At 31.8% G+C, this 27956-nt stretch overlaps 2 protein-coding genes across 2 annotated transcripts in view; one reads left to right on the top strand and one right to left on the bottom strand.

The window, feature by feature from the left end:
* The window catches only part of RASA1 (RAS p21 protein activator 1), a 144589-nt gene that overhangs the window by 109657 nt on the left and 6976 nt on the right, over nucleotides 1–27956 (top strand). The window contains exons 10-24 of the mRNA XM_037801676.1: nucleotides 2911–3031; nucleotides 3780–3936; nucleotides 9392–9479; nucleotides 11554–11631; nucleotides 13301–13458; nucleotides 13956–14032; nucleotides 15392–15564; nucleotides 15894–16053; nucleotides 17139–17281; nucleotides 18760–18875; nucleotides 19660–19746; nucleotides 22305–22372; nucleotides 23889–23977; nucleotides 25169–25246; nucleotides 27602–27736. Coding sequence (XP_037657604.1) covers nucleotides 2911–3031; nucleotides 3780–3936; nucleotides 9392–9479; nucleotides 11554–11631; nucleotides 13301–13458; nucleotides 13956–14032; nucleotides 15392–15564; nucleotides 15894–16053; nucleotides 17139–17281; nucleotides 18760–18875; nucleotides 19660–19746; nucleotides 22305–22372; nucleotides 23889–23977; nucleotides 25169–25246; nucleotides 27602–27736 — 1728 coding nt within the window. The remainder of the gene's footprint in view (nucleotides 1–2910; nucleotides 3032–3779; nucleotides 3937–9391; nucleotides 9480–11553; nucleotides 11632–13300; nucleotides 13459–13955; nucleotides 14033–15391; nucleotides 15565–15893; nucleotides 16054–17138; nucleotides 17282–18759; nucleotides 18876–19659; nucleotides 19747–22304; nucleotides 22373–23888; nucleotides 23978–25168; nucleotides 25247–27601; nucleotides 27737–27956) is intronic.
* CCNH (cyclin H) overlaps nucleotides 15248–27956 on the bottom strand; it is a 35584-nt gene continuing 22875 nt past the window's right edge. Inside the window, exon 10 of the mRNA XM_037801679.1 lies at nucleotides 15248–15517. The gene's annotated coding sequence lies outside the window, so the exon portion shown is untranslated. The remainder of the gene's footprint in view (nucleotides 15518–27956) is intronic.

The raw sequence follows: 27956 nt of genomic DNA on the forward strand, positions 1-27956 counted from the left end.
TGCTTGACCACCCTTTTCTTTCTCTCCCATACCTTATATCTAACCTGTCAGGAGCATTAAGCTGGCTCTACCTTCAAAAAATATCTAGAATATGACTTCATTTCTCTGTTTCTGCCTTTGCCTCCTTATATCATACAATGGTCAGAGAATGTTGAGTCATTATGTCACTTCTCTGCTTAATACTTAAAAGATATTGTACATTTCACTCAGAATAAAAGCCACAATCTGGCATCCCTACAGTGGCATCCCATTACTTCTCTGAATGCATCTCCTTCTGCTATACCCCTTTATGACTTTTTTCCACTGCTACAGTCTTCCTTACTAATTTTAAAAATATGCAGGTACTTTCCTGCCTTAGGGATCATTGCTCTAGCTGTTCATACTGCCCCAAATGATTTTCCCTCAGATATTCACTTAGCAAAAATCTCTTACCTCTCTCAAGTTTTTGCTCAAAAATTAGCATTTCAAAGAGACTTAGCTGGACACCTAATTTAATACTGCAGCCTGCTCCACCCTGCAAAGCACTTACCATCTTCTAACATACAATACATGTTAGTTATTATGTTTGTTTGTTTGTTTTTTAAATCTCTTTTCCTAGCTAAAATGTAAGCTCCATGAGGATAGGGATCTTTGATTTGTTCACTGATATATCTCAGAAGCTAGAACAGTGCCCTCACCCAGTAAACATTTACTGAATTAATTTATTAAATGGCATTTTCCTAGCCACTAAGTGAGCTAGGCAGGATTTGCAACTGAAGTCTGCCTTCAGAAGCCTGCAACTTGTCAAGTGAAGTTGTGTTCTTCCCCGTAGTGTCTTCTAATATATTGAAATCTTGTTCTGGTTTGCTAAGCTGCCGGAATGCAAAATACCAGAAATGGATTGGCTTTTACAATGGGGGTTTATTAGTTCACATATTTACAGTTCTAAGGCCATAAATGTGTCCAAATGTGTCTAAGTCTTCAACAAGAGGATACATTCACTGTAGAAAGGCCAGTGGTGTCCAGAACACCTTAGTCAGCTTGGAAGGCACATGGTGGCATCTGCTGGTCCTTTGCTCCTGGGTTGCATTGTGTTGCCTTCAGCTTCTGATTCCAGTGACTTTCTCTCTCTAAGCATATGTGGGTCCTCTCTTAGCTTCTCCGGGGCAAACTCTGGATTTCATCTCTTGGCTTCCCTTGGCTGTCTCCAGGTTCTGGCTGTTTCTGTGAATCCTTGCGTAGCCTGGGTTATTTCTGACTGCATCTCCAGAAGTCTGTATCTGTGTTGGCTCTGAGCTCTCTAAAGACTCCAGTGATCTAATTAAGACCCACCCTGAATGGGCAGGGTCACATCTCCATAGAAACAACCTAATCAAAAGATCCTACCCACAATAGGATTGTCCCCTAAGACTGGATTAAAAGAACACGGCATTTTGTGTTGTACATAAAAGATAAAAATCAGCACAGATCCATTAGGATTTGTAGGCACCTTAATATAACTTTAAAAATACCTATCTTGATTTCCTTGAAATCAGGAGTTTAAATCCAAACATTAAATTGGTAACATCTTAAATGATAAACTACAAATATGGCCCTTTAAGCACAATCATCATTGAAATAAAAATTTAGTATTAATCTGTATGACCAGAAAAAGTAGTCATCACTATTTACTTGATGAGTAATGATGAAATAGTTCCTAGGATGATGAAATGGCAGAAGGTACATGAAAAATAAGATCATTAAGATCCCATAATATGTCTTAGATGTATAAAAGGATTTAATGGACTAATATGGATTGCAAATTAGAATGAATTTTATTCAAAAAAAGGTCTCTAAGAAAGTCTAAAAGTCATAAAATATTAATTGCTTCAAATAGCAAGTATTGCTCAAAAAAGAAACTAAAAAAATAAATTTTGGGTCCAGTGGACTCTGGTAATATTAAGGATTAATTTATTCTGGAAGGATCATAATGAAGGTTCTCTTATATTCCTCCTAACATAATTCTACTTTCTGTTATTTGGGAGAGTTAGCACTTACTGTCAGTTTACTGTAAGTTATGCTACAATGTGACATATGCATCCCAAAAAATCACCAATTATGGAAAACAATAGAATAAAAACTACAGGATTTATTAGAGAAAATGAGTTAAAGGGCACAACACTCAAAAACTTCATCAGTGGCACACCAAAAAAGATAGGAATCTACTAAAAATGCAGCATAGTTTTATACATGTTAAACAATTAAGACATATATAAATAGTGTAATTAATATGTCACTTTACCTTTAAAAACACCTGACATTTATTTGTGGAAGTGACAGCTTGTGTATTATTGTGAAGTGTTGTAAGGGTGATTACCTGAAATAAGATGGAAAGTTTTAACATCTGATGTGCATGGATGGGTGTGGCTTTAGAATACTTGGTGAACTAAGGTAGCTGTTAGATACTTGCATTGTGTGTCTTTTATATATTCCCTTGTCTTGGTTCAGCTGGATGCAGTTTTCTACATTTACCTAGGTTTTTTTTTGTTGTTTTATTTTTTTGGCAGACATAATTGTGCATAAGCACATAAGAGTTTCACCATTTGCTTTATGCTGAAATTGGTCCCTAATAGATAAGTTACAGTGGGACAAATTCCTGTTTTCAAAATAATGATTTTGCTGTAAAATACAACAAAACTGACTGTATTTTTGAAAATAGCTTATTAGTTGTCCATGTTTTTTTTAAATGGCAGGAATATCTTTCTGGGATTTCTTGGAAAAGCAAAGGATCTCAATGTATTTTTCATGTATGTTTAGATTTTCGCTGTAAAAACAGTTATTTAAATGTCTATACAGACACACACTCTAGTTTCTAATTGGTAAAGTAATAGATTTTTACTTCATTTCCGCTTAGAATTCATGCAGTTAATTTTACTTTCTTTTTAAATTCAGGATCAAGAACAAGTACTCAATGATACAGTGGATGGCAAGGAAATCTATAATACAATTCGTCGAAAAACAAAGGATGCCTTTTATAAAAATATTGTTAAAAAAGGATATCTTCTAAAAAAGGGTAAGTGTAAACTTTTATGACTAAGGATTTAATTTCTGTATTTTTCCGTAAACCCATTTAATAGAGGTATTATAAATACTGGGCATAAAACTTATTGCAGTATGTTCTTAATAAGTTTTGACATGATTATTAGTAATTGATAATTGCTTAAAGTTTTTATCTAAGCATCTTTCAAATTCTAGAGTCTAAATTTCCAATCATGGTTTTAGGAAACAAGCTTATATATTCCCAAGTTTGTCTTTAAATCCTGAGGTCAGTTCTAGTGCAAGGTGTTTGGTAATTGCATACCACCCCTTCCCCCCATGCTTTCTTTTTTAAAGAGAAACTCCTTTTATGCACTTGACATATTCATGATACCAATGTTTTTATTTTATGGATTTACTTCAATTTGACATTAAGATATGATGGTGGGATGTGGTTAGTGAAAGAGTTTTTTCCCCAAGATAAAAAGAATTACTTCTAAACAAGAATTTAAAAGGTTTCATCATAATGTGGTCTATCTTTGAAGATATAGTTAAGATGCCCTTGTCATTTATTCTGTGATTCATTAAACAAGCAGTGTGTAATAAATGGAACTTTTCTACAGAGAAATTACTGATTTTATAAGGACTCGTGTATTATTTGAGCTTAAAATAAAAATTAAATATATTTCAACTTTTATTTTAAGCAAGGATAATTTTTATGATTCTATATATACAGTTTCACAGTTTAATGTTTCATTAGGGAAAATATAATTTGTTTTAAACAGGCAAAGGAAAACGATGGAAAAATTTGTATTTTATCTTAGAGGGCAGTGATGCCCAACTTATTTATTTTGAAAGTGAAAAACGAGCTACAAAACCAAAAGGATTAATAGATCTCAGCGTATGTTCTGTTTATGTTGTTCATGACAGTCTTTTTGGCAGGTAAGGAATTAAGTTTCCTATTTCTCTTTTGCAGTTGTTTTAATAATAAAATAGTGGATATGTTCACATCATTTCAAAGCATAGCAAACCAATTTTGAGAGCCCTAAAGTCATCTACTAAAATTGTTATTAGGTTTATTTTCCAGGATAATTTTAGTCTTCCTTAGTTATTTTAGACTAACCTAATGTTTAAAATTCTCCACAGTATTGCATAGAAATCTTTGGAATGACAGTTCCTATAGTAAGACCTGATCCATATATTGCATGTTTCCTTCCTGCCCCCAGCCGTCAATCTTTTGAGTGACCTTGAGTTTTGTCACCTTCCCCCAGATTTTACATTCTTCATTGCCTCAGTGCATCTGACAGTACTAGGTACACTCAGTTCTATTAACTCCACAGGTATGGTCTTAAAAATGTAACATTTTAAAAAAGCAATCATAATATAAAAACAGTTTTTAATAGGAAAAAAGGAGTGAAGGGAATCTGTGAGATTTATAATAAAAAATGTTTTACATTGATGACAAGATTTAAAAAATAAATTCATGCAAAAACTAAACCCTGAACATCACTAGGCAAATCCAGCCAGCTCTTGATTATATCTAGTTTTTGTTCAAGAACAATGACCTTTCTTTCCACCATCAGTATTATCAATAATATAGCCCAGAGTCTTTTAGATATTCTTAACACTTTTATCACCCATTGTTCTGATTTCTAAAACAGAAGGCAGTTGAAACAGTTGTTTTTAATAGCTTGTTTTTCTGCTGCAGGATGACATTTCTATTAGGCAAATGTAGAGCTTACCTATTTAATTTGTGAAAACTTCAAGAGAAATACCCATAAAGTACAGAATTTAGTCTTTTCTTTCTTTGAAACTGTGTCTAGGAGATCCTGTCAGTGTTATTGGAAATGTTAATAGCTAGTCAGTTTAAAAAAAAAAAAAAAAAAAGGTGTGGGGGATTCTTGTAAAGGCCATAACTAATTTAGATATTTTTTTCTATTGCTACTTCTTTATAATTGGCTTTAATGTACAGATATATATATATAATACACAGTTTGATGATTAAAAGTTTGAATGGCATTAGATTCACAACATAAGCACAGTAGCCTTAATTTAAAAAGTGCAACCCACTAATTGAACCATTTAATGAGAATCGTATCAGATTTGGACTGCTGAACCCAATAAATCTTCTCTTCCTCAGCTTGAATATTTTACTTGTATGTATGAAAGTTATTGAATAAATCACTGGTGCCAAGTACATTATGCTGGCACCATACCGTACACATTCACTGCTTATGAAGAAAAAATTAGAACTATAAACTCAAAAATGATAGTTTCTTCTCCTCTGCCCCTTCTTCTCTCCTCCCCTCCCTTTCATAGATCTGTTCCTGCAGTATCACGTTAATCTTGGGAAACTTGTTACACAAGTCATGCAATTTATAGCTAAAGCTAAAGTCAGAATGCTTTAGACACAAATGTGGAATTGTTTGTTTTACCAGTTTACATGGATACTAACTCTTATGTTTGAGATCAAGAAGCAAAAGAAATCAAAGAGATACCACTTTCAAAGTATTAGATAGCATTACCAATAAATGCATTGCTGAATCAAATGATAGACTTTACACAGATCCAGAAGATTACATTTTCACTGCAGACTGATGATCTATAGATATTAGAGAAATGTTTGCAAGAAAATTATTGGTCAGCAAGAGAGTATCAAAACAAATTATTAAGGATAAAGTATTCAAATCAGTGAATGAATTCTTTGAAGTAAAAATGGTCCTATGGAAATATTAAGCTTATGATTGATGATGAGGCTTTAAAATAGGAAGATTTAGAGGTCTTACATCAAGAATTTATTCTGGGAAATAATACAGACATGCACATATTTTCTGTTTTCTGTGAAGAAATAGGAACAGAATACCACTGTATTACTTGATAATAAGTGTGTTAGCTGTACAAAAGAATAATTGTTAGAGTTTATGATCGAAAATAAGAAACTTTTTAGTGAATGTTTCTCACTAAGCAGAAATATTGAAGGATGGGTGAACTTCCTCCAAAAGTTATTTATGTGTGATTAAGTTTATGGATTCAAAACAGAAACTCATCTTTGGAAAAGTGAAGTTAAAGATGATTCACTAGTGATACTGAGTCTTATAATTTGAATAATATCAATCTTAAAGAATTATTAAGACTTGTGGAACAATGTGTAAATTTGAGGAAAACCTCTATCATTATTAAAGTATTTTATATGAACATGTGCAATTTTATTTAAATTGCACTATCAAAAAAAAGGCTCATCATTACACTTGCCAATTAAAGACAAAGAATTGCAAAAGTTAGAGAAGGATAAGATCCATGAAATACAATTTAAAGAGATTCGATTATCCTTAGTCTGGTTAATATCAAGAAAGGAGTTTCTGTCAGGTGGAGAAAAAGCAATAAATTTACATTTACCATTTGCTTCTTGTACAAAATTTGTTGTTGGTGACTTTTAAAAAAGTCTTGGTGAATTGTATTTAATGATGTCAACTCTAAAACCTGATATGGAAAAGTTAGATCCATGGAATTATGCTCAAGTGTCTCATTAAAAAAATTGAGAAGATTTTTTCAAATGTGCCAGTTTACCATCAAGTATTTTTTTATGGGTGCCTTATTGTGAAATGAGTGAGAAGACTGAATGCCAAGGAAAACAGCATCAGCAAAGTGTATTTCAAGGAAATGACAGACTGTTCTACCCAATAATATGAAAAGTGAATTATAGGTTAATATCTAATTATGTCTCATTAAAGAATGCAAACATCAAGGCATAAAAGGGGAAAACTGTGGATAGATGCTTTTATCTTTTTCTTTGTATTATGAAATACATGGCAGACATTGAATATCTCTTGCTTTGTGTAAGCAAAGAACCTAATTCACTGACCTTTAGCATTTAGACACAGTCTAATGTGAACCTGAACAGTACTCCTCTGCAGAAGAGATGGTTGTTATGTTTGCTTAGCCTGCAGCTAAAGGAATGTTGAACAGCATTGCTTGTATGGTTCTTTTCCTGCATATTTTCCAGAAAATTTTCAGTATATAAGAAGTCTCTAAGCATTCTGTTTCTTTGTGTTAAACTTTTGATATTTAATATTGCTTCCTTTTAAATATTAATCATTTTAGATGTAAAAATTGAAAGACATTTCAGTGATACAGTTACTGTAGTGACTGTTTCCGTGGAAATTCTTAAACCTTCATCTTTTCATAGGTTGAATCTTTGGCTATGGCATTATTTATTAATTCGCCTTCCTTTATGAAGGATGTTCTTGCCAGATATTAAATTTTAGATTGGCTACTTAAAGCATTTTAAAGATTTTTTTGTCTTCCAATATTTCTGTTGTCATTGTAATTGTTTCTCTTTTAGAGGTAGTGTACCTTTCCTTCTTCAAATGCTTTGAGATTTTTCTTTGTCTTAGTTTTAGTTTTTCAGCCTGATGTGCCTAATGTAAAGTTTTAAAATAATTTATTCTAATATTTGTAGAGCCTGTTGAATCTGACATCTGCTGTCTTTTGTCAGTTTTAGAAAATTCTTAGTATCTCTTTAAGACAGTTTTTCTGTTACATTCTCTTTCATCTTCTGGGATTCAAATGATACACGTTATATCTTTTCACTATGCCTCATTTGTTTCTTGTGGTTTTCTGTGTTTTCCATCCTTTATTTTCCACTGTGCTTCCAGCTGGATATTTTCCTCTGATTTGTCTTCACATTCTGTAACCTACTCTTCTGCAGTTAAATGCATTCACTTTTTTAGATGTAAATTGCATTTATTTCATTTTTCAGGTTAGAATTTCCATTTGATTCTTTTTTATAGATCCAATTCTCTATCTTGTCATCTATTAAACATTTTAATTATTGTTTTTTAAAAGTTGGGTCTTACTTAAGTGTCGATTATATGTGGGTCTGCCTTTGTTGTCTGTCATCTTCTCTTGGCTTTTCAGTCATTATTTCTGTAATGTGTGGTTATGTTTGATTGAATGGTAGCCACTGTGTATGTGGAGAATTATAGAAGTTGCAGATAATGTCATTGCCTCCAGAAAATCTTCTGACAGATAAGTCAGAGTAGGGGTAGTTCACTTTGATCCACTCAGGGATCAAGTGGAGATTGGGTTTTCAGTATTGGTAAAGGCTGTTCTATTTCTGGTTTCCCCCTAATTCTGAAGGTATAGCTCTTCAGAGGTCTCAGCTGAAAGGCTTCTCCTTGAAGGTACTGAAATTTAGTTTTCTTTCCTAGAATAGTGAAACTGCCAGCAGCGCTCTTTAACTATTAGCTACTGCTTTTTGCTTAGCATCCCAGATTCTCAGCTTTTTTGTCCAGCATAGGTTAGGAATGGCAAATGCCTTGAGAGGAAAAGCTATGGAGAATGTCAGGCTCACCTCCGTATGATCTTGGTCCCTCAAGTTTTAGCTGCTTTGGTTACTCTCCAGTGCCTTCAAAGAGGTGGGTTTTTTTCCCCCCTTTTTTAAAAAAATCAAGCAGGAGGCTTGACTTAAAATCAGAAGCCTTCAATATACATTATCCATTTTTACTTTATGGCATTCCTTAAAGCATGAAAAAAATGGTTTTTATCTTTAACAGATGTTAAGCTTGTACTCTGGGTACTTTGCTATGGCCTCCTAACACTAATGTATAAAATATAATCTTAGCTTAAAGCAGGAAGTAGAAATAACATCTGTTGAGTTCCAAATAAATCCAGGCCCTTACTAAACATTTTCAAGTCTAGTTGGAAAGATAGCATATCTTTTAAAATGATAAAAAATTGCTATCATAGATGTCAAATGAATTATAATACAGTATATCCAGTAGGAGGATAAGAATTAATTCTTACTCTATACCAGTGTTAGGTGATTTAATCCTCAGAACAAGTCTGTGTGAGGAAATGATGTGTCTATTTTAACAGATAAAGAATGATCAATTAAAAAAATTGAAAATACAGAAAATTGTAAATAAGAAAATTACAGTCACCTACAATCCACTTAGAGATAAGTACTGAGAATATTTTTGGTCTAACAACAAACAATTCTAGTCTTTCCCAGTGCATGTAAATGTATATTATGTATTATCATGAAGCAGTGAGTTTAGAAACATTTTATTTGCTTTAAATGTGTTTAGATTAGGTATGCGGAATTCTAGCAATACTGCTTTAATTTCTTTATACTTTTCTATTTCTAATGTCTTTTAGTTTGCACTTAAAAGAGTGATACAGTCTCAATAGTGCTGATGAAAGGTTTTCTAAAATATTTATATATAGATGACATTTTCTTTTTAGTATTGATCTGATACAGTGGAGTGTTACTTCTCTAAATTAAACATTACATGAATTATATAATTATATAATGTGATTTTTTTAAGGTTAATGTAAATGTTTTAATGCTTTTTATTAAGCTATCTAGTAACTTTTTTTTCTTTATATTTTAAAGGCCAAACTGTTTTCAGATAGTAGTTCAGCACTTTAGTGAAGAACATTACATCTTTTACTTTGCAGGAGAAACTCCAGAACAAGCAGAGGTAAGTTAATTGTTTCTTAAACTACTGTAAACCTATATTTTGGCCCATGTTTTCATATTAACTAGACTCGACAACTTTTGTATTTAAGATAAATTAATCAAAAAGGATGCCTGAAATCTAATCATCTTTTTATTTTAAGGAATGAGAACTTTTCATGTGTAAAACATTTTTTTGAAAGAAATGCAGAAAAACACAGTTGATAAGTGAAAGGTTATTAGGAATGAAAACTCCATTTTAAATTGAACTTTAAATACTCTGTGATGTTGAATCCAACTGAGAATGCTTATTTAAAATCCTTTCTGCATAAAGGTTATAGATATTCTCAGTACAATCCAAAGGTAAGCCAGTTAGTTTTGCTAATGAGCATTGTTATATTCATTGTTTGAACTCATGTCTGAAAATAGAAGTGCAGTCACCAGTATACTTATTTACAGGAATAATTTGTAGGAATTTATAGGAAAATATTTATAGGAATTTTCTATATTTCCTCTAAATCTAGATACAATATCTACTTTCATTACTAGCCATTATCATTTCTAATGCCCTTCTTGTAAGTTTTATTAAATTTTAAATAATACTGTGAAGAAATAATTTTTTAAAATGTCATTAAAATAGTTTTTTTCTTGAAACCACAATACTTTCTGGAGTGTTGAGTTGTATTTTGTGTAAATATGACTACATTTCTCCTTACATTGTACAGAAGGAACATGAAGGTGGTTAAGAGGTCTAAGAAAGTGGCTTTGTTGGAAATAAGAACACAATCTGCCAACCCTGGATTTAAGGCAGATCTTAAAACCAAATTCTGGCACTGGCCTGTCACTCAAAAATTAAGAAAATACCTCAGACTCTATAACTTAATGAGACATTGTTTTATGGCTCATACTTGAATTTCATATTTCAAATCTTTGCATAATCTATTAAATATTCATTTAACATATAATCCACATGTATTCCTAATTTGCAGAGAGGAAAAGAATAGCTCAAAATATTTAGCTGATTTAGTCATTTTTTAAAAAAAAGTTAGAAATTGAGTAATAGAAATTCAAACTTCAGTATCCTATCTTCCAATCATTTTCCATGTCCCCTCTGTCTTTCTGTAAAAATGTGCCATATAACATGATGACATTTCAGTATTTTTTGCATGCCTTACTTATCTATATAAATTTTATTGTATTTCCTTATATTTATGTATATACTTTACATATTTCATATGTCCATATGCCATGTAAAGTTGAAGTCTTCTTGGCTTTAAGTGGTATTTTCAGTTTTCGTGTTTTTGGGCTCTGGAATGTCTAGTATTTTCTGCTGCTTCTAAAAGCTATGATAATTGCTTTGGTCTTAATTTGCTTTACTGTAAACATTTATTCTAACACTGGCAGAGTTCAGATTCATTGAAATAGCCAACAAACTAAAATATGTTGAGTAAAGCACTAGTACAGAGCTTTCCAGAAACATGTAATCAAAGTGAAATATTTAGATTTATTTTTATATTTAAAATTTTTTTAAGAATGTAGCTGCAATTTAATTTGGATATTAGGCTGAAAAAAAATTTTTATTGTTAAATTTGAAAGGCTTGCAAATAACCCAACACCCTTATAAACTTCTTCCTATATCATAGTCTAAGGTAAAGATTAGAAGGCTTGTCATGAAATGAATTATCACATTATCAATCAGCCCTCTCACAAAATATATCAAGTTAAATTCTTCTTAGGGTGTCTAAAGTATAAAGTTGAGTTTGGGACTTTTTTGCAAGGTACTGTTTTGCTTGGGAGGTACTGTCGCTCTAATATGAATATTTAGCTAATGAATTGCCACTTGTTGGTGGCCATTACTTAACGTTAATTAAATTTGAAATTTTACAGAAATAAAAACAATCTTAACAGTTATTATAATTGTTTTAGTTATTGTTTTACATTATTGGGGCACAAATACATTAAAGTGCAGTGTACTCAGAAAAGAAATGGCAGTCTAGAGAAGGAAAGAACTATTGAATTTGAAGCAAACGAATTGATGATTGGAAACTAAATAAACTAATGTAGTTTGTTTCTTTGAAATTCTGTGTTATTTTTTGTAGGACTGGATGAAAGGTCTGCAGGCATTTTGCAATTTACGGAAAAGTAGTCCAGGGACATCAAATAAACGTCTGCGCCAGGTGAAATAATTTTCTTTGATTTGTAATTGTCACATTTTGTCTTTTCACTTTTTGTTTTTTCTTTTCCCCCTATCTGAACTTTTTTGTACTACATTTTCAGATGCTTTAGAGTTCTCAAGATTGGTTAAACTTTTCAGGCATTTAAAGCTGTGGTGCCATCAGCTTCGGAAGCAGGAGAAAGTTTTTTCTTTATGAAAGATTGTTCTTCCTCTTAGTGTATAATGCCAATTTTGAATACATACCAAAGATTTTTTATTTTTCCACTTAAAATAACAAAACAAAATCAACCACCACAGAAAGTAGTCTTTGGGGCACTTTTATTATTTTGGCCTATTTTTAAAAGATACTTATTAAAAAGATTATCTGACTTAAAGTACCAATCCTAATAAATTTTGGGATTTTTCACTTTACAGTAATTGCTTTTGAAACCTACTGCTTAACTCTTAAGTAGTATCCTATCTTATTTGAAACATTAACATGCCCTATCTTTCTGGTTTTGGAGAGTTAGAGCTAGGCTTTCTCTTTCTTTCTAGGTATGCAAAACTAACTTTATATCCTTTACTTCTTTTCTCTTTTCTTGGTAGAATTTATCTGTAGATAATTGGAAGACATGAGGCAAATTTTGGCATTATTGTTTGAGGAAAGTTTAAAACAGTATTTACCAAAGTGACTTTTGTTCTATTTCTGGGAAATTCCAGTAAGCTCCATGAACTTAGTATATTGTTCTATTGGAGTAGATAAATGGTTAATATTTAGGTGAATAAACAATCCTTGTAAACAAAAGGCTGGCCCTTCCCTCAAAGGCATTTACTTTTACAAATCATCTCTTGAGTGTCCTCAACATTGTAACATATGATAAGCTATAGAAAATCAGAGTGAATTTTTGCAAATAAGAGCAAGTTTCACCTTGTGTGAAACATTAGCCATGAAATGATCTTTTGTAGGTATAATGTGATGTAGTCCTAGTTAACATCTCTTGAGCCCTTTTTATGGGTCAGGTATTCACTCTGTAAATAAGGGCTTGACAGTTTAATCCTTAAACAATCTTGCAATGTAGGCTTTATTGCTATTTTACATATGAGGAAGTTGAGGTTCATAGAGGCTGACTTGTCCAACACCATACAAGTAGTAGGTGGCAGGATAGAAAGTAGATGGTCTGCTTTGGCACCAAAACTTAACTCCTAACAAATAACTTAGCTTCTTTGTAAAATGATAAAGTAAAAACAGTATTTTTAAAATGGTTTCTAGCTATGCAACTTTCTATAGAAATAAAATCTTCCAGATAAGCAATTTATAACATACAGATTTTTGATTATGGTATTAACAGTGGTTTCCTTATATTAATGAAGAATCCTCTTATTAACTTCATTTTCTCTGAATCATTGTTTTATGGTAGAAAAGGTATATTTCTTTATTTCTTCAGTAATATAATTACAGGAAAACTTGTAAAATAAAATTACATTGTTTTCTCATGGAGAGAAGTATTATAATTGCTTTACTTGTATTTTATAATGTGTCATGTAAAAGGGAAAATATACCTGAAGCTCATATTTTCTGAAAAAAGGGGAAAAATAAGTCACTATATGGGTTTTTGTTTTATACCAATTACTTTTGAAACCTACTACATAACTATTCAAATCTGGGGTAACAATTTTTGTGTTTTCTTTAGGTCAGCAGTCTTGTTTTACATATTGAAGAAGCTCATAAACTCCCAGTAAAACATTTTACTAACCCGTATTGTAACATCTACCTGAATAGTGTACAGGTAGCAAAAACTCATGCAAGGGAAGGGCAAAACCCTGTATGGTCAGAAGAGTTTGTCTTTGAGTAAGTCTTATTTTTATCATTATATTGAATCATTTTATTTTGCCATTTTACATCTTCTTCTCCCTTTTTTGCTTCTATCTTTTAACTGTCTGAACTAAGTTACCAAGTCCAGGTGTTTTAATAGTACATATATTTATTTTCTGCTGTATTTGCTTACCTTTATTAGTAAAATGCTATGTCCTTGGTTCTTCACTTAGTTATTAACGTGAATTAGCTTTACTGACAAGTTCAAAACATTTACAACCCCTTGCACACAAAATGTTTCCCAGGGATTCCAGGATTTACTTGAATGAACTGTTTCTAGTTTAGGAGGTTAAAGGTAGTAGGGAAAATGTATAATTTGTCTGTCTGTATTCCCAGTTTAGAATCTAGTTCTAGTTCTAGCATAGTCAAGTTGTTGAGCAGAAATAGGGGGCTCATTTGATGCCAGAACTAAAAGAATCAGATAGTCTAATGCCAGAACATTTTATTAATTCTTTTTATCCTTATTCCTTTAGTGATCTTCCTCCTGACATCAACAGATTTGAAATAACTCTTAGTAATAAAACAAAGAAAAGCAAAGATCCTGATATCTGTAAGTTGATATAGAAATTTCTTTCTAAAAAAAACATGTTTTATGTACTTTTTAAATTATTAATGAAATGTAGTTTTCAAACAGAAATTAAAAAATAAAATGTAAAAAAGAAGTGCAAGTAGTATAATTTAAGATAGTTTCTTTTTATACTTTAAAAAGTTTTGTTGAGAAGAATATATCTAGAAAGAAAAAGACCAAAATGACTAAATTGTACATACTATAAACTTAAGCCATTAAGGTTAAAATACATCTATCCATCCTTTTTTCTCCCCTACACCACCCCATCCCTCAGTAAATAGACCAAAATAGTAACAGTGGTCATCTGTCTGTTGTACTCCCTCTCCCCCTTCCTACATTTTTAGGTTTTTTCCTACTTTCCTATACTTAGTATATAAATCCTTTATAAAATAGGTAAAAGCATTCTATTAAAAAATTTCTTTAGAGGACTTTTATTTATTCACTTTTGGTAGTCACACCCTCCTCATTCTTGTTCTGAGCAGCATTCTTTTTCCCAGGCTGTTGCTGAGACAGTTGGCAGTGAGCTTTAGAAATTCACATCATGGTGAACTGGGTTAATACTGTCTTAAAACTCAGGCTTAGGAAAGAAGGTGATCATATGTATTAACAGATACATCAAAGACTGAATTTTTCTCTATAAAATGTTTATTCCATATCTTCTATACTATTTAAATCCTTAACACTTTTTAGTGGTTTCCCATTACTTTTAAGATAATGTTCAAACCTCTAGTAATGACTCAAAAGGAAGGCCCTTTCCTGATCCACTCTCTCTCCATTCCTGTTGTATAATTTTTTGAATATCCTTCTCTCTACCAATACCAGCTTTCTTATAGTTCTTGAATTATCAATGGAATTTAAAACCATTGCTGTATCTTCTATTTGAAGATTTTTACCCCCCCCCCCACCTCTCTTCCTACTTAGGAGCTTTATCTCAAGATCCTTTGTATAAGGGCTACCTGTTTGCAGTGGAATTTTAATCTCCTCAGGCTGAATTAGATGTTATTTCTCTGTACTCCAGTAGCATAACTGCTGTGATAGTATTTATCACACTGAAACCATAATTGATTTCTTGCTTCTTATCTAGATTGTGACCTCCAGGCAAGTTAGTGACCATGTCTTAATTGTGTCTATGTCCATCCATCAAAACCTGGCACATAGTAGGCATTCAGTAAATGAATGAATTAAGAATTAAATATCAAATTTGTGATGTCATTTAATCTCCTTCTTTAATAAAAAGCATAACACTATAAAGAAGACTGGGTGTCAGGAAAATTTACCTATGTGACTGATTATAGTGTCCTTTTTTAAACAGTATCATTTGATAATGTTTTTCTTTTGAAGTATTTATGCGCTGCCAGTTGAACCGGTTACAGAAAGGGCATGCCACAGATGAATGGTTTCTGCTCAGCTCCCACATCCCATTAAAAGGTATTGAACCAGGATCCTTGCGTGTTCGAGCACGATATTCTATGGAAAAGATCATGCCAGAAGAAGAGTACAGTGAATTTAAAGAGGTATTAAATTATTTACCAGTCTGATTATTTTTTATGGCCTTACTAACGGAAACATTAAACATTTAATAAAAGACCCATTAAATAAAATAATAGTAGTTTCAAAGCCTATTGGCACACTGGCAGCTGGAGAACGTTAAAAAGTGTCGCAGGTATGATATTGGCCTTAAAAATATGTAGGCTACAAACTCGTTCTATTTTTTTAGGCTAGAATAGAATAGAACATATTTCTAAATATAAGAACGTTATTGAAAAGAACATATTTCTTGTTATTCTCATTGAGAATGCTTAATGCTGTGTACTTTAAAGTCTTTTTTTGATGTCATTTTTAGCTTATACTGCAAAAGGAGCTTCATGTAGTCTATGCTTTATCAAATGTATGTGGACAAGACCGAACACTACTGGCTAGTATCTTACTGAGGATTTTTCTTCATGAAAAGCTTGAATCATTGTTGTTATGTACACTAAATGACAGAGAAATAAGCATGGAAGGTATAGTATGGATGTGTTAGTGTTATACTTTTTAAAGTGAGTTAATTAGATTTTTATAGAGAGAAGATATATGCAACATAAGTTATTCTTTTAATTTCCCTTCATTAAAAACTGCAGTTGGGAAGTTAGTTCTGATTCTTGTGTTGGGTGATACTGGGTGCCAGTATTTCTAATATAAATTCTGTCATGGCAAATCAGTATTAGAAGCCACAAGAAAGTGATTTCTGAGTCTGAGCCAATGGCCCATAGAGCCTGATTATCAAGAATAATTTGGTATACTTAACCGTGGTCTCTTGTTTATGTTTACTTACTAATTCATTGCACAGAAGTTGGTTGTGAGTTGTGTTTTATTTCCAGATTCTGAAGGTAAGCAGTCCGTAGGAAGCATAGCTGGACACACACAGTACCTTGTAAAGGCTTCACAAATATGTGAAAATAACCCATTTTCCTGCACTTTGACTCACTAACAGTGCTTACTTCTAGGTTCCCCAAATAAACTATGAAGTATTAAGTACTGTTTCCTCCTAACTATAGAAAATGCATAAATATACAGATTTGTAAAGGAATGGATAAAGAGGTGGTACATATTTTAAAATGAGATTGTTTTTTCTGGCAATATGCATATTTTACTAAAATTTTATTAAAATTCAATTCGTAAAAAATTTTACGTTTTTATCAGTTTGATAAGACTGCAAATAATCAGTACTTTAGGTTTTATAAAAGTATATTCTTCTTTTGAGAATAAACTCAAATTTTTGGATCCATAGGCCATAAAACTGCATTCTGGTCCTAGTCAGTAACTGGCTATTCAATCTTAGAAAGATTGTATTACTATTCTGAGCCTTTTTTTTTTTTCCTATTCAAAATAGAGGTTTAATCCCTTCTCCTAGTTAAGATCTAATGAGGTAATAGATAGGAAAGTCTTTTGCAGCATTAAGTCTATAGAAGTACAGGCTATCATTATGATCAGTATTTCAGTGCTGCATTAAATATATTTAAATGGCTATAATTGTCTACCTAAAGGCTGAAGAAAAATGAATTCATTTAATCTTTACTAATATCCTTTCTATATAATATTTACATAGATGAAGCCACTACCCTATTTCGAGCCACAACACTTGCAAGCACCTTGATGGAACAGTATATGAAAGCCACTGCTACACAATTTGTTCATCATGCTTTGAAAGACTCTATTTTAAAAATAATGGATAGCAAGCAGTCCTGTGAGGTAAGAATCTGATGTATTAAATATTTCAGCAAAGACTATATTTGAATAATAATGCTTTATAGCTGATTATATTTTAAGGAAAATTAATACTAGCTTTCTAAAATTATTCATCTGAGCAAGTATGTCTTCTGTAATTCATTTATAAATGCTATGCAAAACAGGTTTTTTAAAAAGATACACTTTATACTGAGGTTAAAAACCATCAAGATGTACCAGAAATTCATGAAGTTACATTGTCATTTAACCTGTTGTACTAATGATAAAATATATGCTATTTTTGGAAAATACGTATAATATGTAAGTTGAGAGTTTTTCTAGAGACTTTTATTATATAATCTAGTTATGTTCTGTGTAGCACTTTATAGGGTTTGGAGGGGCATTACCAACACAACCCCCAAAACAAAGTAAACAGAAATACCTTATTAGGAATAATGAAGGCATCAGTGTAAATTCATAATATACCACTAAAATAAAAAGTGGAATCTCACATGTATGGGTATTCTCTCATTTTACTTTGAAGATAAAGCAACTAGAGAAGGTAGATATTAAATATACTTTATAAATATAATATTAAAATGAATTTCTTTTGATACTGTACACTGGTAGCTGTCAAATGTTAATTTTGCACTAAATTGTCAATTCTTAGTAATAAATTTATCGGAAGAAATTAGCAATTTAGTGTTAAAACCTGGACTAGTGCCATGGTTGGCTTAACCGTGAAGGATGATACAGAAATACAACAAGTGTGTAGGTCGTCTGTGAACTTTGGATCCAGGCTTAGGGAATTTGGACTTCTACAGAAAAATCTATTCCATTGACACTATATCTATGATTTTGAGGGATACTGAAAAATTTGAAATTCTAAGAAAGCATTTGGTATTTTACTAGCCATTAAATCAGTCTTACCTGATTTAGAAAAACATTTCTATTTATCAGCTTTTTTTTTTCTTAAATAAATAAATTAAGGTAGATTTTACACAGTCATGGCATGGCAATCTTCCTTTCCATGTAAATACCCGTGATATATTGTTGAGTAAATGGCTACTAATGCTGGGCTTTTTTATCTTCTAGTTGAATTGTCTTCTAGTTCAGAATACTGCATTTAAAATGAACACACAAAAATATCTTATCCATTTTTCAGTTTGAAACGGTGCTTTAAAATTTAAACTATTGCAAAGTGTGGTAGATGAATAGAAGGAAACTTTGACTGGGATTAATCCCAAACCAACTGAAAATTGTTGGATAATCATTGCTTGATCTTAAGTTGTGTAATTGAGAATGAATGGTGATGAACCCATTAAAAGTTGCATAGAGCAAACTAATAAAAAAAAATTTGTTTGTACAAAGCAAACAAAAAAGCAGATGCAGATTGAAAAATGGGAAAAGACATTTGAAAACTACAACTTCTTGTTCACCTTTATTAACTTGCATTTTATCATTGCTAAGATGCATTTATCTTGATTTATTCTCTCTCTTAGTTAAGTCCATCAAAGTTAGAAAAAAATGAAGATGTGAACACTAATTTAGCACACCTACTGAACATACTTTCAGAGCTTGTGGAAAAAATATTCATGGCTTCAGAAATACTTCCACCGTAAGTGGTGAAATTTTAATTGGACAAGAAATTATGTATCTGCATTTTGAAAAATTTGTATTTCTAAAATATATGAAAGCCTTTCCATTGTCCTGATATTACTACACTCTGAAAAAGTTATGGTTTTTAATCTTTACATGTTGACTTGTACTTAAGAGAAAAGAGTGACTTAAAGAAACCAGAGTGAAATATCTACATTAAATAAACAAAACTTGTCTTCATATAGGCCAAAATGTCTGGTGTGTACATAGTAATGTGGGGAGTGAGTCAACTGTGAAGGGATCATAAAAGACATCTCAACCATCCATGTAGCCTATGCTTAAATTTCTTTTTCAAAGTGTACACCAGATAATCACTCTGTCTCTGATTAAAGGCCTTCAGTATTAAATAGCAAACTTCATATAGAAGTTGACTTATCTTAAGCTAAAATGTTTCTTCCCCAAAACTTGAACCCAACAGTCTGTCTGTACCTTCATTCCAATAATTGTTCCATACTTTTCATTAACATAGAAGTCTAAAAAGGGTAAAATTTCTTCCAGAGTAAACAATAAGATGTCTAAATAAATTGATGTTGAAAATGTATTTAAGTTTTCCTTATTCCTTGCTAAATGTGACTTTTGTTACTTTTGGCAAATTTTTGTGGGGGGGGGGAGCAGTTGTACTAGAATGGAGTATGTTTGGGTAAATTGAGTTAAATACTTTCTCTCATTTCAAGCTTTTGGCTGCAGTGAGATCAATATTTTCACTTGCTTTATATGTTGAAATGATTGTGTTATTTTGACAGGACACTGAGATATATTTATGGGTGTTTACAGAAATCTGTTCAGCACAAGTGGCCTACAAATAACACCATGAGAACCAGAGTTGTTAGGTACGGCTTATCATTTCATTTGTTACATTGCTGAATATAGCACACACAAACAGATGAGTGGATAATTGTGAAAATTACAACAGTTCAGTTGTCATTCAAGGACTTTTTCTTTCCCTTTTATGTCCAGAGCTCTGCTGAATATTTTCTGAGTTTAGGTTTCTCCTGAATTTGAATTTATTGTAATTGCTAGAAGACACTTTGAGATATTTAGCTAGGTTTTGCATTTCTTAAAAAGCTGAATGTTCATTTATAGTTAATTAACTATTTGGGATTTTTGTCTTATAAAATGGGCTTAAAAGTTATTTAACCACCAAAATTGGTGGCTAATTCATATTAGTATATATACACACACACATATACACATGCCATGATTTGGGGCTAAAAGGAAAGAGCCATACTTGAACCATTTAGATATTGATTAGTTGGTTTGTAACACAGTCTGTGATTCCCAAGCTAATCTCCAACCAGAGGTTGTGTTTCTGAAGCCTGGGCCCCTATATTTCAGTCTGTTCATTGTGTAATAATTAGAAATAACTGCCTTGACAAGTCATTGGATTTTGGAGCTTACATAAAGGGATAATATCATTCTTCTAACTTATTTTTCCAGTGAGGAAACAGATCTGGAGAGGTTAAATTATTTGCCTGAGCTTAATACCGAAAGTTAGAGGCTAAGGCAGAACTAAAGGCTAACCACTTAAGACCCAGTCTAGTATCATTAACACTACTGCAGGCTTTTCTGTTAAACAGACCCCAACCTGTACAAGGCAACTGAAAGTTTAGTGCAAAAGCACCAGACAACACAGCAGAGTTCCACAATAATATAATTTATTAATGTAGAGTATACACTGCTGGTTTATGTTGAATTCCATAAAAAAATTAGGCAACTAACAGTGACACCAATATGATAATTAGTTTTGAAAATGTATGTTAATTCTGCCCCCAATCTAAATTTTATAAAGGGGATTCAACTTTGTTTTGCAGACAAAATCTCTCTTGGTTAGTTATGATATCACATAAATATTTAAGAATTGCATATTCTGTATTTACTGGTTACAGTGGTGATTGGAATAGAAAAGCACAGTCATACATATGATGCAAACTAAAATTTTTCTATAAATTTAAAGTTTCAAACAGGTATAACTGTTAAGCAAACAGAGCAAGAAATTCTGCTGTGTGGATTGGTTGATGGGGCAGGGCGTTTTAAGGGGCATTTATGCCCCATGTGATAATTTCTATCCCTGGTAATAAACTTTTTAATGTGTAGGTAACTATGTTTCTGTCTCACATTCAATTGTCACCTCTAAAAACTCAGAAAGTAGATATGCACACTGAAATTCACTTATGGTTCAGTGTTACCAGGGTAGGTTTTGAGTTCAAAGAACAAAATGTTTTCAAGCAAAATTTGTGTGATATACTTCAAAAAATTTACAAAAAATCCAAATTTAAGAACTTAATAATATATATGTTATAACTGTTAAAAATTCTGTCTGGGAAGCAATGTATTCATTTTCTAAGAATCCAAAAAGTAGGCAACTGTCATGTGTGAAGATAAATGCTGAGAAGATGGGTTGTCCACTCTTAACACAGAGAATAGAGATCTTACTGATTATTTTAACCTCTGGAAAGAATTTTATAAACCATTTTGGGAATAATATTTGTCTTTACAAGGAATAGGTGGTCAATTATCAGTGTAGATTCCTCTAAAAAAGAAATAGAATAAAATCATCTATGTAAAATATACTCTCTATCAGTGACTGAAGAAGGAATAGAAGGAATATCTATATAAGCTTGCATTTTTACTCTACTACATTGTTCCCAAAATAAAAGCAGAAGGCAAAATCATGCAACAGCTCTTCTTATGCCGTGTGCTTTTATACTAATTTTTACTTTGCTACTATTTTGTAATTTGGAAACAATTTTTTTTAACTTTAGAAAGATTGTCTTTTTCTTTAAAGATTTTCAGCATTTTCTAATGTACATTTTTATTTATCAAGAGGCCACTTTTCCCCCAGAGAAAGAAATGACTCATCAACAAAACAGATAAAACCAACTTGATTTATAACAGACCTGATTGGGGTGTCCTGTGTGTGTGTGGGTGTGTCTATGTGTATAAAGAAGATGTGAAAGAATATTTAGGAATGTTATAGACCTGTGTATCTACTAAAGCTAAAAGGTTTTTTGTTTCTCCTGTAGTATTTCAGAAATTGTCAAGGTTCCTGAAGGATACTGCTTCCTCAGAGTAAATGTGAAATACACGGCTAGCCTGGAATAAATAAATAATTGACATGAAAGTAAACACTATAGATATAACTTAGCCACTTCCCAAAGTAAACCTAAAATTCCAAATTTGGAAAAATTGAATAATACTTTCCAGTAGTTATGTCCTTAAAATGGCTTATTATTATTATAATTTTTTAAGCTATCCGTGTTTGGGCTTCCCTGCATTAATCAGAGTAAAGGTTATTGTGTTACGAGTATTAAAAATTTTGTTTTCATATATTATTTTAGTGTAATAAATATATATGCAGTTTTCTAAAAAAATGCTTCCCTCCCTTCAGTGGTTTTGTTTTTCTTCGACTTATCTGTCCTGCCATCCTGAATCCACGGATGTTTAATATCATCTCAGGTAATCAGCTTTTGAAGAAGTTTGAAATTTAAAAAGATAGAATAAAGTTTCATACTGCTGAGTAAGAATACTCTTTTTTTTTTCTTTTACATCTGATTCCTTTTTATTATCTCTTCTAAGACTGGGAATAAAGCATTCTAAAGCACCCTTCCCTTTTCTTTCTTCTTTCCTTTTGCTTCATTAGCTTTTCTTTCCATTTTGCTTATCTTTCCTTTCCATATAATATCTGAAGCCTGAGATGGCATGCTGACAGACATTCCACTTTTTTTTTTACCACCCTTATCTGTATCTCAAACTGATTATGATGACTTTTTACAGTCTGCAACTTGGCTTTTCTATGTTGGGAAAAAGGGTCTTCTGTGCATTAAGCCCATGACACCACCATTGCAAGCTGGAGTTGAAGAGTAAATTAAAATTATATTCCATAGTAGCAGTTCATGATCTGCCAATACCTATGAAGAAAATGGCCCTGGTTCCTCTCATTACAGATTTCTTGTCACCAATTTTAATGTTAAGGGGCCATTTTAAACTTCAGTAAACCAAATTTGGTTTTATTACCTCTATATCCATTATGTGAATGACTTTCAGATGTTGTAGGACTCTTTCAAAGAAAGGTTAAGAGTGAAATTTACAACTTGGAATGTAATAGTCAGCCATTATTAACAGAATGAACCTGCAACAGCTTTCTCTTAGTTATTTAAAGCTCAAAGTTGTATTTAAAAATATTTTTGGAATATATTTTTACTTTTATAGCCATCACATCTCTGTAATGGTCTTTCATTGCTACTAAAAAGGTTTAAAAGTTGAAAACCGTGAGTCTATTAAGAATGAAGGGTTTGGCTCCTTTTGGAGAAATTATTGGAATGTTGGTGTCAGAACCTCTAGGCAATATGTTGTTTAGCTGGTGAAGATATCGAGTATGATCTAAAACCAGGCAGTCAGGTCAGACTACCTATAGGTTTTTACTGTTTAATAATTTAAGTTTCAGGGCTTACCAACAGCCACAAACACTTCAATTGCAGCCCAGTATATATACTCTACAGGGAAATGCTTCCTGACTGACCTTTAAAATATTTTTAAAGTTTATCAAATTTCATGTTTTGTTTTTAAGGTTTAAGGTGAATTATTTGGAGTCAGTGAAGGTTGGGAGCACAGAATTGCTTCGACTGCACATTGCTAACCTTGAGTGGACTGAAATTAGCTTTGTGGAGTCTTTTTAGCAATAAAGATAAAACTGAAATATTATGAAATATCAACCAGTTGGGGACTGCTAAGTTTCATAGAATCCATTTCACAAAACCAGAAAATGCTGTTAAATGTATTCAATGTTTCCCTTCTAACTCAGTTCTTTTAAATTATACAGGTTATAAATTTTTCAAAAAACATGAGTTCTGAATGTATGAATGTTGGTATATTGACAGAAAAGAAACATTAAAGTGCTAAACTAAATATGTAATGATTTACCTGCAAGTGCCTTTGAAATTGGTGTCATTAGCTGTGCCCAAATCTTTTACAGATTCTCCATCTCCTATTGCTGCAAGAACACTGATATTAGTGGCTAAATCTGTGCAGAATTTAGCAAATCTTGTGGAATTTGGAGCTAAGGTACAAACATCTTGATATTTTTGAAATATAATTTATGACTGAAATTTTGACATGATAAAACCATAAAATATAGCATAAAGAGAATTTATATTTTTATTGGCATATTTATATTTTTTAAGTATTTTGTTTAGATTTTATATTTTAATAATGGAATTCTGAAAACACACAATTTAGCCATTACAAAAAACTTATTTTTTCAATATCCAGTACATTCTAATTCTCCCAATTTTAAAAATAAAATTCAGTAAGCATATTTTTAAATGCACCTAAATCCATATTCGTATTTATTTCGTAAAAGACATTCACTATTAAACATTGCTGTTATAAATACTGCTGTAACAAGTATCCTTATACTTTTCCAGTTATATCCTTAACACAACTTTGGAGTAGAATTACTGATTAAAGAAATACATAAAATTTTTAAAACTTCTCATGTGCATTGTAGTTTTGCTCAACAGCAGCATAAAAGTTTTTGCTTCCACAACCTTGCCCAAACTCACTGGTATTATTATTTTTAATTTTCACTAGTTTGGTTTGCATAGTATTACTTTGTTTTTCATTATTTCATTTTCATGTATACTTATTCTGAATTGCCTATGAGGTCCTTATCTCATTTTCTTATTGAATTTCTTACCTATTTTAAGAGCGTTTGGGTTAATATTCAACCTTTCCTTTTTCATAATGGCATATTTTTAAAGTAGATTTGGAATTTTAGTAAGATGAGCAGTTTACATTTATGATAAAACTTTTTAAGTTCTCTGAATCCTGAGGCAGGTTTTGCTTTTCTGTTGAATCCTTATCACAACTGTATTTTCATTCCCTCTAATACCTGCCAGATTCTAATCTGATTTGAACTTATGTTTGTCTTGGTGTCTGGCAAATAGATTCTCTAATTATTTTTGAATCAGTGTCACTATAAGCAATTTGTGTATGCTATGCTGTGTGTTCTCATTTCTGCTTTGGTCCCAAACTTCTCAATGTTTATCAATAAAAACCCAGTTCTTCGGTCTAGTTGCTTGTATTAGAAGGCAAATACTGTCATTATAAGAGTAAATTAATTCTTGTGAACATAGATTGCTACTGATGGACATAAGATTTATAAGAATTCTTGCCACATGTATGCTTTTCCATTATAGCTCAGACATTAGTGTTTGTATTTTTGATGCAAATATTAAGCTTTTAATTTTTTAGGAGCCCTATATGGAAGGAGTAAATCCATTCATCAAAAGTAACAAACATCGTATGATCATGTTTTTAGATGAACTTGGGGTATGTATATAATTTTTCACATACTTTGAGACTTCTATTTAGGATAGCTGAGCGTCAACCCATTTAAGCAACAACATTTAGAAAGATTTTCTATACAAAAATAACAAAAAAAAGCTTGCATTTTTTTTTATTTTCCTAAAATTATAATTTCTTGAAATTAAATTTCAGTCACTTATTGTTGTAACCATTTATTTTTACGCCAAGTATACACCGTTATGCTTTTGAACGTATGTCATTTTTTAGTTTTTCTGTCTTCTTTCATTACCTTCTTAGCTGTCCCATCTCACTGCTGTGACAGTCTCTTTCCTCTTTTGCTATTTACTTTGCTGCTACTGTGTGGGATTTGAAACCAGATGACTCACAGTTCTAACCAACTTGAATAAGTAAATGGACTCAAGAATGAGTGTTCCTGTGACTTTTATAGGAACAAAATACATGAATTTGGTGTTATGTATGTCATTCAGTAGGACTACCTTTGACCCATTTGGGAGCTTTATAAATAATAAAATAAATTATGATTACAAAATTAAGAATAGGGGACATTTTTAAATTTCTGAGACCCTGGATTTCTTAGTAAAGTTAAATTTTGTTACACAATTTTCAGATAATGAATTGATAATTTAGAATGAAATAACTTACATATATTAGGAATTGAGTTCATATTTCTACACAGAAAGGAAATATCTATATGTGAATTTGGTCAGGTGTATGACATTAGGCAGTGCTAATGTAGGAGTCTGAGCTGCCAGTATTCTGCTTTAATACATTCAGATTCAGTTAAAACCACAGCCATCATACCATTACGGCCAAAAAATAAGGAATACCTGTAGGTCAATAGTTTGCATCCTCAGGGATTAAAAACTAGCATTTAAGAAATTATTTAAAGCATAGCTTCATAATAAAACTGAGAAATAAAGCGGCAAATTCTAAATGTTTCTATATGTGATCCCCTGGAGAGATCTGAAAATGTATTTCTAATTACCAAAAATATCGTTGGTCAGTGATTGAAAAACAGTATTTACTATAATAGTGTTAAAGGAGCTGTGTGTGTAAACTATTCACTACTCAAGGCTAGCTAGTTTTTATCTTAAGTTGTATTTCTAGGTTTTTAGATTCATAGTTCCATAATCACAAGTGCCTGCAGTCCTGCTTTTTCTACTATCCTAGTTATGCCACACAATTTAACATTTCACACTACATATTTCTAGTCTGACTATTCGAATATTGTTCCAGTCCTCTAACTAATACTTTTCTATTCCTTTGCCCCTGATTGAATCTGCATCATCTTTCAAAAAGTCACCTCAAATTTATCTCCTTCAGGAAGCTTTTGCTGAACCCTAAACCTGAATTAAATGCCTTTTCTACTTCCCAAGAATCTTCTGCATATATCTTTGATAATTACCTGTGTTGCAACGATGAGTTTACTTCTCTGTTCTCTCCATTAGACTGTAAACTAGTGTCTAGAAGGCAAGTACTATAGTGTCCCTTCATCAATATAATTTTCCAATCATTGAATGAATCAATGAATAACTGAATCATTGAGTTAATATGAATGGTCTGCCTAGTTATGTTCACTATACCATAGAACACTGAATGTTTTGCATCTTTTTAGGAATGTACAACAAATATCGTCATCATTAAGGAGGGGAATAGAATTATACAAAACTACTGGTACTCCAAGCCCCTGTTAAATTTTATTCCAAGACTCAAAATTACACTGGCATTTAGTGCTGAAAATAAAGCACTATAAACTTAATATAGTGACCAAGTTGCTGTATATTCCTATGTAAAGGTACCATAATTAATGCTGATCATTTCCACATATTAGCAAGTGTTTTATACATAAATTATGCAGATAATTATAGACCTAACAGGTTCCTCACACCTTCATAACGTAGCTACTTAATATACTGATCCATTTGGTCAAACTATGTTAGCTTAATAATGAAATTTAGTTTGAAAAAGTTGAGGAATTTTAAGTTTACGTTGCATTTAATCCAGATTAACAGTTAAAGCCTGCACTATTTATTTGGTATATGAAAGAGAACTTCTTACAGATATAAAGTTAATTCTTAGGAAACCTGTTTCTCTAGAATAGAAATTATATTGCACCATATTCTGCCATCTATAGTAGAAAACGGAATCTGGTTTTTGTGTAGCTACATATGTTGCAGAGTCTACATTTTATAAGAATTATAGTGCTAATTATAAGAATTAGCACCAAATATTAAGTTTTCATGGTAAGAATCCTTAGAATGTTTAAAATTCTACCTATATACCCAATAAGTAACTTTTCAAGGGATGAAGATTCTCAAGATTTATATTTCTAAATGCAGTTTTATAATTCCCTTAAAGAATGTACCTGAACTTCCGGACACTACAGAGCATTCTAGAACTGACCTGTCCCGTGATTTAGCAGCATTACATGAGATTTGTGTGGCCCATTCAGATGAACTGCGAACACTCAGTAATGAGCGTGGTGCACAGCAGGTAGGTTTTTGCTATACTTCATCAACAATATGATGTTTCATTATCACTTCAGCAGAATGTCAACATAAGCCTCTGAATCCTCATTAACATTTTCATCTTATCAGTCAGATTACATTTTTAAGAGTCTGAATCATAATCCAAAAAGATCTTGGCAGACAAGAATGGACCCCAAATAAGATGATGAACTTTTGGTACTGCAAAATGTCAAATCTTGTTCTTG

Source organism: Choloepus didactylus, chromosome 13 (assembly GCF_015220235.1).
Source record: "Choloepus didactylus isolate mChoDid1 chromosome 13, mChoDid1.pri, whole genome shotgun sequence".
NCBI lineage: Eukaryota > Metazoa > Chordata > Mammalia > Pilosa > Megalonychidae > Choloepus > Choloepus didactylus.